Raw genomic sequence first — 13,045 nt, 5'->3', positions numbered from 1 at the left:
CAACACTGGACCAGACTACCTACTTGTATGTATGAGCGAGCACTAATTAAAGAGTTTACTGCTATATATATATCTCAATGTCTCTCTTTCTCTAAGCTTAAATTAATTTCATCGATCTATATATGTTTTCCATGTGTATGTAGCGTTAATTCAGCACTCTCGGGTGCGATGGCCCGTAGAGTTGAGCGGGCATGCGCGAGTGCTGCAGTCGTTATTATGGGCTTCACACTTGATGCCTTCTCAGCCACTCGATCCGGCAAGCAGCTATAGCTAGATATGTCGGCTTAATTTCCAAGTTACTCTATATATATGTCGGCTTGCACCGTAATTGAAGATGATCGATGTTGACTATGTATAACACTTGATTTTGTATGGGATCCTGACGCTCAATGAAACTTAATTGCCACTGTACGTAAGGGCATATATCTTGTCTAGATATGCATGAATAAGGGCATAAATATATTGTTATCGTGATATATATATATGCATGAATAAGCACAATTTGATTCTTAATAAGAGTACACATGTTATCCATGTCCCCCCCCCCCCCAACGCAATATTGATTTAGTAGCTACTAACCCAGTACGTCTTTGATTTTAGAACCTTGTAAACTAACTGTAATAATAATAATTGAAGGGAATTAATGAATGAATGAACTGCGGCTGTTGGTCTAGTACAGAAGATGTATCAAGTGGACAAGCCGGTTAAATCCTAGTAACACGAAAGGGGATGCTATATACTGTAAGCCGACGTACTTCCTCCGTTTTAGAATGTAAGTCATTCTAACATTTCCCACATTCATATTGATGCTAATAAATCTAAATAAGTATATATGTCTAGATTCATTAGCATCAATATGAATGTGGGAAATACTAGAATGACTTACATGGTAAAACGGAGGGAGTATATCCTATTTGGAACTTAGAATTATAACCTCGAAAAGGAAAGAAATGAAACACGTACGGAACAAACTGTTTAATAACTTGTTTCCTGTAAGATGGAGTGTGATCGAATACAAGAAAAATATGAAATTAAGTCATTGTCACCTGATCGAAGGATCTGAAATTTGAAGTCCTGCCTGACCGAGTGGTATCGATGATCAAAACGGGAGGTCATAATTATAGTTATACATGTAACGGAGAAGATGGAAACATAACATAGCAGAATGGTTTGTCAGTACGTAGCAATGATGAAGCAACCAACGACATACTGGAGTACAACATAAGAGAACACAAAGAGATAGATCCGATCAGTAGCAAAAGGGGAGTCAGGTTAACACAAGACGGCATGATCCTAGGCAATTAAGTGAATAAATCGGCATAAGAGAGAGGGGGCAGCCTGGCAGTTTGGAAATAAAAAGGCAGGGAAGAAGTGCCTAGCTAGGCTTCATGCATCTTTGTATATGCTTGTTGATGATGTGTTGAGTAGAGCGGTAGCCAAGCGCAAAAGAGGTGAAGTACATGGCAGTAAGGTTGGAGCGCCATAGCCACTTATCTCTTAAGTCCCCCTTGGGCACTCCCAAACGATTCAGCACGCTGGTAATAATAAGGTATGTAATTGACATTCAATTCATCATGACCATACAAATACGTACTCCCTCCTTCCTAAATGTTTGACGCCGTTGACTTTTTTTAAACATGTTTGACCGTTCATCTTATTCAAAAAATTTTATGAAATATGTAAAACTATATGTATACATAAAAGTATATTTAACAATGAATCAAATGATAGGAAAAGAATTAATAATTACTTAAATTTTTTGAATAAGACGAACGGTCAAACATGTTTAAAAAAATCAACGGCGTCAAATATTTAGGGATGGAGGGAGTACATAGATAGAAAGAAAAAAAGTGTAGGTCGTACCAATTGAAGAAGCCAGCTTGATGGGTGCGCAGAGCGTGGATGTTGCGGATATTGGCGAGGATGTGGTCGTCCAGCCTCGCCTCCCAATCGCGCATCATCCCCACCACCTCCTCCCTCTTGGGACCCTCCAGCTTCATAAGCGCTGCCTGTACCTGTGAGTGACGACCAATCTTATCTTGTTACATCCATCCATGGATGGATGGATTTAGTCCAGTGATAGATTAGTACTACTCCATCCGTCTCTAAATATTTGACGCCGTTGACTTTTTTGAACATATTTAACCATTTATCTTATTTAAAAAAAATTGTGAAATATGTAAAATCATATGTATACATAAAAAGTATATTTAACAATGAATTAAATGATAGAAAAGGAATTAATAATTACTTAAATTTTTTAAAAAAAACGAACGGTCATACATGATTAAAAAAATTAACGGCGTAAAAAATTTAGGGATGGAGGGAGTATGATTTAATTGGGTACGTACCTCGTCCAAGGAGAAGCGGCGGGGAGAGGAGCGGCGCCGAAGCAGCTTCTCGCCGATGGATCGTACCAGGCCTGCCATGGCAATTCTCCTCTCCTCTGAGAAGTTAGGGCTAGGGATCGATGATCTGCCTCTCTCTCGGCTCGGCTTCACATTTACTAGTAGTTCTTTTTTTGCTGTCAAAAAGAAAAGAAAAGAAAGGAAAAAAAATACTAGTTGAACCCAGGGAGGAGCGGAGCCCAGCCCAGCCCGGTACTAGGAGAGAAGAAGAGAAGGAAATTAAGGAAAAGCTTCGATCCGATCTGAAACCCTAACCAAACCTAAAACCAATCCCCTTTCCTCTGCAGTCTGCATAGAAAGAGAGAGACATCCATATGGCGGCTGCACTTGGATCCCTCCTGGGTCGCCCGCCGCTGACCACCCACTTCCGCCGCCTCCTCCACGGCGCGCCGGCGCCAGATCAGGTCAGCTCGATCGGTTATTAACTCTTCCATCGATATGATACGCTCGATCGATTCTATCCCCTCTTACGCTTGATTTTCTTACGTACACTAGAAGCTCGCCAACAAGATGATGAAGAAGAAGCTGCAGGATGAGCAGCAGCAAGACTGGGATGCCATCGTCAGAATGATAGTGCAATCAAAGATGCAAACCTACAACGTTGTGCCGGATGGGGAAGATCCTCCATGGTAACCCACCTCTCCTCTCTCTTGCATGCATGATAGATTTCTTCTCTTATTAGTAAATAAGGTTTCTTCTCTTCTCTTCTCTTTCAGGGCTCGTCGAGTATTCCATGTGCTCGTCATGATCCCTGCTTCATTCATCTGTGGTTGTAACCTTGGCGAACGGATATACCACGAGCTCGGCCTCCGGACTAACCGCCGTCCATAGTTACAACCAACTGCTTGCTCATATATATATCTCCTATATATGAACTATATGAATGCTGTCAAATTCTATAACCATCCTCCCCAGTGGCTTCAATTTTCTCAACTTGCATGTTCATCCCTATTTGCAGGAGATATTTGGGGACTTCTTAACCTTAATTCCCGTAATCGAATAAAAAATGCACAAAGTTGGCATGTGCACCTTTAGTTTGTTGTATGTAACTTGAAACATGCTAAGGTGGTGTTTAGATATATGGACTAAATTTTAGTCCCTGTCACATCGCATGTTTGACACTAATTAGAAGTATTAAACATAGACTAATAATAAAACTAATTACATAAATGAGAGAAGCACGTGCGAGCACTACCATATCACATCACATCAAACCAAAGCAATGCCCCATAGAGGCGACTCGACTGGAGGTGCGGTGACGTAGGGTGGAAGGCGTGGCTCGGCACCAGAAATTTAGTGATGTCTCATCTGCTCTCCCATAAGGGTTAGAAGATATGTGTTGTGTTTGATGAACGGGTAGTATATTAGTAGAGATTATTATTAGTATTAGTATTAGTATTAGTAGTAGAGATATAGAGATAATGTCACACCTCAATCCGGCACCGCCGTACAACGGTACCTGACAAGAGCGTGTCGTAGGAGAAACGGTGCGAACCGCTTCCTACGAAACCGTGATCTCAGTACCAGTCCCAGGACATAGCGCTGGTACCCACTGTGACAAATATGAATCATTGCAATCCTTAAAATAAATAGATGACTTATTTACCTTAACTTAGGTTGCAACTCAGAACAGACCGAGAATGCAACCGACGACACGGACGAGGAAACACCAATAGTAGCAGCAGCGGAACCAACGGACTAACACCCAACACCACAGGCGACGGCTGGGAACCAGGACGAAACCCTAATCTTCATTTCACTTCATCTTCAGCTCAGGGCGAAGGAACTATATATATTTATATAGAGCAAAGGTGAGTACTTTCGTACTCAACAAGTCACGGGAACTTAGGTGTTTAATGCAAGCTTGGAAGAGAGGCAAGGTTGTTTTGAAATCCTTTGTTTGAAATCATTTTGAAATCACTAAGTGATTTATTTCTTTAACTTTGGGTCGAAAGGAGACTTGCGTCTCGATTCGACTTAAGAGATGCTTTTCAGCAACTCAAATAGTAATGTACCGACCTCCCAGGTCAGATCATTAATTATCGGCTCCCAGAGCCATTTCACTTGATTAGGAGGCTCCCAGAGCCTTTTTCATTTTTACAGACTCCCAGAGTCCAACTGCCCAGCAGCACAACAATCCGCTTCCACTCGGGAAGCCTAGTTTATGATGCCTACAGACATCCCGAATCACACAGATTCGTTTCTGACCACTCAGGTCATCCATCTGCCACATAGGCTGATTCTAGTTACGATTCCCATTCCACAACAACTTTTCACAAAGCACAGGCAGTCAAATCTACGCAACAGGAACCACCTCACATCCGCCCATGACCGTGGGCACGGCTGTTCGAACAGTTAGTTAACCTCTGCAGAGGGGTACACTTTACTCACAAGATACGAACTTATTCCAAACACCCGTCGGTATCAGAGGTTCGCAACAAAGCCTTTCCCAAGCCGACCCAGGGATACCTCATGCCACATAGAAGGATCAAATCCTCACATAAATATAGGCCATTTTAGTTTTCACAAATCAAACTCTAACCACCTCGATCGGTAATTCAGCAAGCTTCTCTTCCTTACCATGAACCCGATTTGGCTCCAACCAACCCCGCCCCGGCGTTCCCCAACTATTGGCATGCGAGGTTTCCCTGAACCGACTAATTACTTAGGCAGGGTGTCTCATTCCACCTTGTGGTTGCACTTTGATTATGTTAGATGAGTTTCCCACATGAATCGGTCCTTATATGCGAATACGGGACAACGCCACGTAGGCACAGCTCCCGCATCGCGAGTTTTCACAATTCATTTTATTTTCAAACACACCGACACCATATGTCGGGTTTTGAAGGCTTCACAAACCCATTTCCCAAGTTTTCGACAAACAACGGTGTATGTGGGATATTTGGTATACGCGCTTAGAGAGCACGGATACCGATGTACCACAAGGGTGGAGCGACAAGGAAATCAGGGTATGTAGGTCCGTCGGTTTGGCACGCAAACCGAGGCCAGCAAGTTAAGTGTGTGATTCTAATAATGTAAGTTGCAAACAAAATAATAATGATTTTCCAATTATATGAGCAATTGGTCAAAGGGTGACTTACCTTGCTCAAGGTCTTCACGAAGCTTCATGAATCTTCGAGAAAACCACGGTCGACGAAAATTCGATAACCGCGACTATACGCAAACAATCAAAAACCTAAACAAGGACCAAAAGAAAAATCCTATTTAGACTAATTAATAGTGCCATTAAATAGATCTCAATTTTACGGAATTATTGGAAGCGGAGCGGAGTCAATCGGATGAACGGATCGAGAGATATGAATTTTGGAAGTTTAATTGGGATTTCTGGGCGAAGGAAGATATTTGTGGAACAAGGGAAAATGATTTATGGAGTTTCTGGATTAAAGAAAAGATTTATTAAATTTTATGAAAAAGAATATTCTCAAGAATATTCTTTGATAGTCACTGACAAGTGGGGCCATCAAAGGGTAATGGAGGAGAGATGATCTTTGGTTATATGGCTGGTTTGAAGGAGGGAGTAAGTATAGACTTTATTCACTTTAAGGAGCCGAGGGGAAGGTGGGCCGATGGGCCAAGCCCACAAGCCGGAGGAGAGAGGGGGTGGGGTAGGCGCGACCGGTCAACTTGACTTGGTGAAGCCGACGTGGCTGCCACGTCGGATGGGGAGGGAGAGGAGGCCAGGCGGCGCATCGGACGGCCGTCGGCGCGCGGCGGAATACGGCGAACGGCGGCGAACCGGAGTGGGCAGCGGGCACCGGAAGCGAGAGGGGGGTCAAGGAGGTTCCATCCACCGGCTCGGATGTGGGAGAGGAGGCGCGAAGGCGGCCGGCGGCAGTGCGGCGGCGGGATGGGTGGCACGGCGCGGGTGCGGCCGGCGAGGCGGGCGGCCGCGGCAGCGTGCCGGGGAGGTTCAAGGGGTCCTGCAGGCTGCGGTGGTGAGAGAAATCGCTAGGTTTCGAGCCGATGGAGGCTTATGGCCGAGCGCGACAGCGGCTATCGCCGGCGAGCAAAGAGGGGTTTTTCGCCGGGGCGACGAGGGTATCGGCCATCCCGAGCAGCATCATCTCGGCCTCCAGGAGGCCGGTCTGACCGGGAAAGTGCCGCCGGTCAGACCGCCACTATGTGGCCGGTCTGACCGCCTCTGGTCAAGCCAAACCCAGTGAATTTGTGTAAGGAAAAAGAGAGCACAAATGAAAATGCAATGACCTAATGTGGCAATTAAAATCATCTCTTTGCTAGGTCATTACCCCTCTTAATAGTACGGCGAAACTAAAATTAAACTAGCAAATTTGATCGCCCTACACCTCGATCAATTCTAAATTAAAGCGCTAGTTTTACCGTCTTCTTTCCCTTTGCTTTGCGCCGTCAATTTTAATCCATCGATAATCATTCATGCGCACATATGACGTGGACATAACTTAAAATGTATAGCTCAAAGACGGTTAGTCCACAATTAGTGCTTGTCATTAATTACCAAAATTAACACCGGGGGCCTAGATGCTTCATGTTGTCATGCCGCCCCTTCATCTCTAGTGGGGCTGCCGGGTGAAAACCCAGTCTCGGCCCTTCAGAGGCCTTGACAGGCAGCGGCGACGGTGTATCCATCGCTCCTCTCCTTAGAGACGTTATTTAAGCACCCTCTTGCCAAAACCTACAAAGCATTTGGTGCAAGCTCGCTCTAGATTCTTATCCTCTTGTGCTGGCGTCCTAGCTTCCGCAAGTTGGCCACATCGGAGGACCTAAGGAGGAGAGCGATTCCATCTTCTCTCTCACTCAATCCCAAAGATTTGGATAGAGCGTGGTTTTAATGTCGTTTGCAAGGGTCGGATTTGGGCGAGCTCGGCTGTGTTCCGGTGTTGGCTTAGCAGCGGTCGGTCACGCTTAGCGGCACTCGATCCGGTGCTAACCTTCTCCTAGGTTTGTGTGTTGACGCTGTCGGTGATTTGGGCGAGCTTGGCTATGTTCCAGTGTTGGCTTAGCGGCGGTCGGTCACTCTTAGCGGCGGTCGGACCGGTGCTAGTCTTCTCCTGGGTTTGTGTGTTGACGCTGTTGGTGTGTGGACGGTGATATAATTTTTTTCTTTTCCTGGTTACGACCTCACAAGGTTGTAATCTTGTATTTTTTTTTCTGCTCTATTAATAGATCTTTGCACTGTATCGTTAAAAAAAAAACTTCTAATTTAACCACCAGTTAACATGATATATAGCCAGCATTAATTGATAATTGGTTGTGCTATATATATAAGTTCATCCACTGCTGAAGAATATTGATAATCTGTCGAAAAAGGAACATCTTCGCAACTTAACTAAGAGGTATCGATCTCTGCATGTTATTCACTTCTGTTCTCTGCCTGATCCTGCCTCTATCAATTCATCCTTTTCTCCCTCACAAATTTGCAGCTGGGCTAAGGAGCAGCGACGTGCAATCATATCACCATGGCTGTTTGGAGTATCCTCATTGACTTTGTTCTCACTTGGATTTGTGGGGCCTTTTTTGGATGATGATGATCAGCAGGACCTCGAGAACAATGGGAAACTTAATTAGATCAGGTGTGGCACAGTATAATATTAATATCAACTTGGCAGTCTGCAGTTAAAGTGAAACTAGCCTTGTTCTCAACTTATCTGCAGAATTTGATGTATCTGTCAAACTACTCCCTTCGTCCCATTTTAAGTGTGGTTATGGGTTTCCGTGTCCAACATTTGATCATTCGATTACTTTTATTATTATTAGATAATAAGATATGAATACTACTTTGTGCGTGGTTTTTTTTTTAAAAAAATAAATAATAAGGATGGTTAAAGTTTGACACAGAAAGACGGACACTCCCTCCGTCCTAAAATATAAATATTTTTAGCTATTGTTAAAAATGTTTATATTTTGGGATGGAGGTAGTATCTTGGTGCATGCTGGTGCTCTCCTGGTGCTTGTAGGTAGTGTTTGGTTTGGGGACGAAGTGGGATGGGTCAGACCTATCCTAGTTTTGTGGGATGGGATGGTTCCAGTTGTCTGTTTGGTTTATGGTATGGGATGGTTATAGTTTTTTGTTTGGTAGAAGGAATTGAGGTGGGATGGGATGGACGGATTTGTACTCACCATTAGTGCCGTCTAGGGGCGGAGGCACTCGGCGGCGCCCGGATCTGAGAGGACCGGCGGCGGCGGCGGTCGTAGACGAGGCAGAGGTGGCGGAGTTTGTGGAGATGGCGGTCGCGGTGCTCGTGGAGGTGACGGCAGTCATGGACGAAGCGGAGGAGGCGCCGGGCGCGGAGGCGAGGCGGCGGCTGGATCTGAGTGGAGCGGCGGCGGTGCTAGCGGAGGTGGCGGTCGCGGATGAGCGGCGGCACTCGTGGAGGCGGCGGCGGCGGCCGTGGAGGCGAGGCGGCGCTCGTGGACGCGCGGAGGTGGTGGTCGCGGGCAAGCGGCGGCGCTCATGGAGGCGGCGGCGGTCGCGGACGAGGCAGAGGCGGCGGCGCTCAAGGAGGCGGCGGCGGCGGAGAAGGACGTGCGGAGGTGGCGGCGGGTGTGGACGAGGCGGCGACGCTCGTGGGCGCCCGGCGGAGCTCGCGAAGGTGGTGGATGGCGCGGTGACGCCGTCGCTCGTCCCAGGTGGGACGAGTTTGTCCGCCAGTTTTTGGCGGATCGGTTGGTCCCGGATCTGAGAGGAATATTCCTCTCCAGGGACCAACCCATCCCACCCACCCCTAAAACAACACACCCCTAAAAGTGGGTTCGTCCCATCCCATCCCATCCCATCCTTGCAACCAAACACTACCGTAGTGTTTGAGCAGGGCGTCTTATATTGGGCTGGAAAGGAAGTGTAGAGTTCGAGCAGGCAGGCAGGCAGGCCGTTATATAGGTTTGGATGGGCTGGAACGGGAGTGTGAGTGAGGCCCATATATAAGTTGAAGTTGATGGGTCAATATAATCGGCCGGGGCCCGGGCCCGCTGCTCTGTTGATTCGTCGTCGTCGACTCGACATGTGAAACAAATACTCCATTGATGAAGAAGAAACTTGACTTTGACCAGAAATATAGATAGATTATAGACAGATACTGCTAGCTAGTTGCATCCGATCGCGCGTGCGTTTGACCAGCCAGCCGGATCGATGAATTGCTAGTTAGTTAATGCATGGTTCAGACTTAAATCATCAAGATTATTTATGATGCCGACCTCGATCGACCGATCGATCTGCTAGCTAGCTTGAATTTGCGCTGTTGTATATATTTTGGATCATCCATCTCCCAATGAAATGGTGTAGCTAGCTAGCTATATATAGCTAATTCAATTCTCGTATATATACTTCCTTCGACTTAAAAAAAAAGATTCATTATACTAGATTATATCAAAACCAATCTACTTCTTCAGTTTCATGTTATAAGTCATTTAATTTTTTTCTTAGTCAAACTTTATTTATAGCAAAATATAGTAACATTTTTAATACAAAGTAAATATTGTATCAAAATATATTCAATGTTAAATTTAATAAAAGTAATTAGGTGTCGTAGATATTACTATTTTTATATAAATTTGATTAAACTTAAAGAATTTTAATTAAGAAAAAAAGTCAACGACTTGTAATTTGTATCGTATCACTGGCGCAGGCTAATGGGAAATCTAGCTAGTTAGCTGGCTCCGAAGACTAATAACCTGTTGATCGATGACGCATGCCTCTTATCCACATTACATGTATCTAGTACAATGGAGTGGAGACTGGGAAACTGTTTTAAACACATATAGGTAGGACTAAGATATCTACTATAGCTGTTTACCTTAATTTGCGCGCGCTGGTTTAATTACTTCGGTTCAACGGCTAATAACCATACGGGAGTAGTTAATTATTTATTAATCCATGAACTGATGATCACTTTGCACGTCCCACTGGGAGTACATATATATTTATTGCATAATATACTCAATGAGTATATATATAACTTGTCCTGATAACATGCCGCGTGAGCTCCGTGATTCGTGTAATAATTTTAGTAATCTAGTATCAAAGCTTGAGTGTCAACGCAACCCACAGCGCATATGTACTGCCCTCCCATCTACTATCTTATTTGTACCAACGGCAGCTAGCTAGTTGCTACTACGGCCTATTAACAACTGAAAACTACTCCTATATATATTTATATATACTAAATCTATCTGTTTTTCCCCAATAATTTCTTGCTTGTTGGATATATATGCCGCTAAACAAATACTCCCTCCGTTTCAAAATGTTTGACACCGTTAACTTTTTAGTACGTGTTTGACCATTCGTCTTATTCAAAAAATTTAAGTAATTATTTATTCTTTTTATTTCATTTGATTTATTGTTAGACATACTTTCATGTACACATATAATTTAACATATTTCACAAATTTTTTTAATAAAATGAACGGTCAAATATGTGCTAAAAATTTAACGGTGTCAAACATTTTGAAACAGAGGGAGTAGTAAGTTTTGATTGCTCTCTTTCTAGCTAGGTATATATGCCAAGATCCACTACAACACAAAGCACTAATAATTAACACTACTCATCCATACGTCCAAGCCTTGATATGTGCCGTGTTGTTTTAGGGATGTGAGTGCGTCTTCAGATGTATATAACCCTTACAGCTTTCTGGGGTATGTACGATTGTATGAAATTTTGGTTAAAAGAAATTAAATCAATATTGAGCTGAGGAGTAAATTAAAATATGTAAATAAATAAATTAAATAGCCAGCAGTGATCAGATCGATTAGTTATTATACTCCCACCTAATTAAAGTAATAATTAATATAATAGCAAACAGTTTCTTAATTGATCGTCGCATTATCGATCCATATGTTCGATCGATCGACCGCGCGCCAGCTTTTCGAACGTTAGCGCCACTGGGCAACTAATTAAACGGTCGTAAGAAACCATACTATACTATACATGTCGTTGATGGCTTCCTACCAGTGCTTAATTTTTTTTTATCTATATATCCACATGCATGCATGTCGGTACAGCCGGTTGGTTCGAGCTGGAGCAAAAGTATGCAAAAGTACTGCATAGCTATATTGGCTGGCTTCATCACTGATTGACAAAATTAGGGATTTGCTGGCCATCATTGATTGACCTTGCTCCTAGATTAAAATAGTTCATATCATCATATGTATGCATGCATCATCCACTCTCCGCTTTCTTTGGCGCGATCTCATCCTGTTCCCCTCAACGATAACGCGACTAGTTAATTTAAGAGTTAAAGTTTGTTGTACATAGAGATAGAGCGTGATGTTCATCACAAGATCGATTCAAAACTACTCCCTACATCCCTAAATATTTGGCGCCGTTGACCTTTTTAAACATGTTTGACCGTTCACCTTATTCAAATAATAGGAACAGAATTAATATATAATTACTTAATTTTTTTATAAGATAAATAATTAAATATGTTAAAAAAAATCAATGGCGTCAAATATTTAAGGACGGAGGGATTATAATTTAAGGGTGAAGCGGCTATAGAGAGGTCTGGAAATAAGCCGTACCCACCGGCACCACCGGTGGTAGGAGCGAGGTAGCACTTCCCTTGGTTTGACATTTTTCCACTAGAACTTATATATGTTAAAATACTGGTTCCCCCTTCGAAAAAGTTAAAATACTAGTGAACATCAGAACATGTTTTAGACAAACTAGATAATTTTAAGGGTTTGTTTTGGTTGCAGGGCAATGACATGACAACTAAATAGAAGAGTAATTTAGGTAGAATTCGCGGGCTGGGCTACGACCGGTAAACTGTTTTACATATGTATAGGTCATAAGTGAGATGGCATGCATGATGTAGCTAGGATATTTTGTTTTCCTATCAAACAGATAGATATCATTGTCTACATATTTGTTGTTGACTCATATAATATCAAACAGGAATGATAGGTTCATACGCAGGTAAAATTGACGAAAATATGCATCGTCATCTCGAGTGGAGAAAAACAAACACATGCATATATGTACATGTCGCCATCGAACCCCTGCTATAATCTAATCTTCTTGCTTTTCTCAGTACACGCACGCAACTACTATCTAGGAATCGGCAGCTTTAATTTACTGATGCCATCATACCGATCGATAATTATAAGTACTCCCTTTTTAAGCCTTTCCTAGCTACTAGTATATGTCTATATATCGTACGTTATTTTGTCATATATATACTCTGAACTTTTTCTAAGAAACAAGCTAAAAAATCTAGCTAGCTTTTTAAATTTGTTGTGTGTGCTGAATGAAAATAATCACTTCAATGTGAATGAAGGGATAAACACGGCATGCATATGACATATATTATATATTCAGATTTGATTCGGCCGATTTTTCGGACTTTAAACCGCCGGTGGATATATATGAGTCGTAGTACATGTTTCTTTTTTCAATCGATCAATTAAATTTGTCCGTGTGAATGAATTGATCATGTATTGAGCGATGTGTTGATCAAGATCAATTAGCAATCTTCTTTTTCGGAGAAAAGTTAAGGAATCGGGCGGGTTTTGTATGTATATATAACAGTCAAGTTGGGCATGCAATTTGAACGGATGGTTCATGAGTGTGCGTGCATTATACAATTAATTATATTGCGAATATATATATATATGATACTACAAGCATACATGTGAACCAACG

The 13,045-nt window shown here is 42.9% G+C and overlaps 2 protein-coding genes across 2 annotated transcripts; one reads left to right on the top strand and one right to left on the bottom strand.

The window, feature by feature from the left end:
- Positions 1-951: 951 nt before the first annotated feature.
- LOC107281735 (uncharacterized) lies at positions 952-2,558 on the bottom strand. Its single transcript, XM_026026696.2, has 3 exons — positions 2,352-2,558; positions 1,864-2,015; positions 952-1,535 (listed from the first exon to the last, which is right to left on the bottom strand). Exons 1-3 carry the CDS (start codon positions 2,427-2,429, stop codon positions 1,376-1,378), a joined length of 390 nt encoding a protein of 129 aa, XP_025882481.2. The 5' UTR covers positions 2,430-2,558; the 3' UTR covers positions 952-1,375.
- Positions 2,559-2,613: 55 nt separating this feature from the next.
- Positions 2,614-3,435, top strand: LOC107277213 (uncharacterized). Its single transcript, XM_015790919.3, has 3 exons — positions 2,614-2,812; positions 2,904-3,037; positions 3,125-3,435. The coding sequence occupies exons 1-3, from the start codon at positions 2,723-2,725 to the stop codon at positions 3,237-3,239; spliced, it is 339 nt and encodes a 112-aa protein (XP_015646405.1). The 5' UTR covers positions 2,614-2,722; the 3' UTR covers positions 3,240-3,435.
- Positions 3,436-13,045: the final 9,610 nt, after the last annotated feature.

Source organism: Oryza sativa, chromosome 7, assembly GCF_034140825.1.
Source record: "Oryza sativa Japonica Group chromosome 7, ASM3414082v1".
Lineage (NCBI taxonomy): Eukaryota > Viridiplantae > Streptophyta > Magnoliopsida > Poales > Poaceae > Oryza > Oryza sativa.
This window is presented reverse-complemented; position numbering and strand designations above follow the sequence as displayed.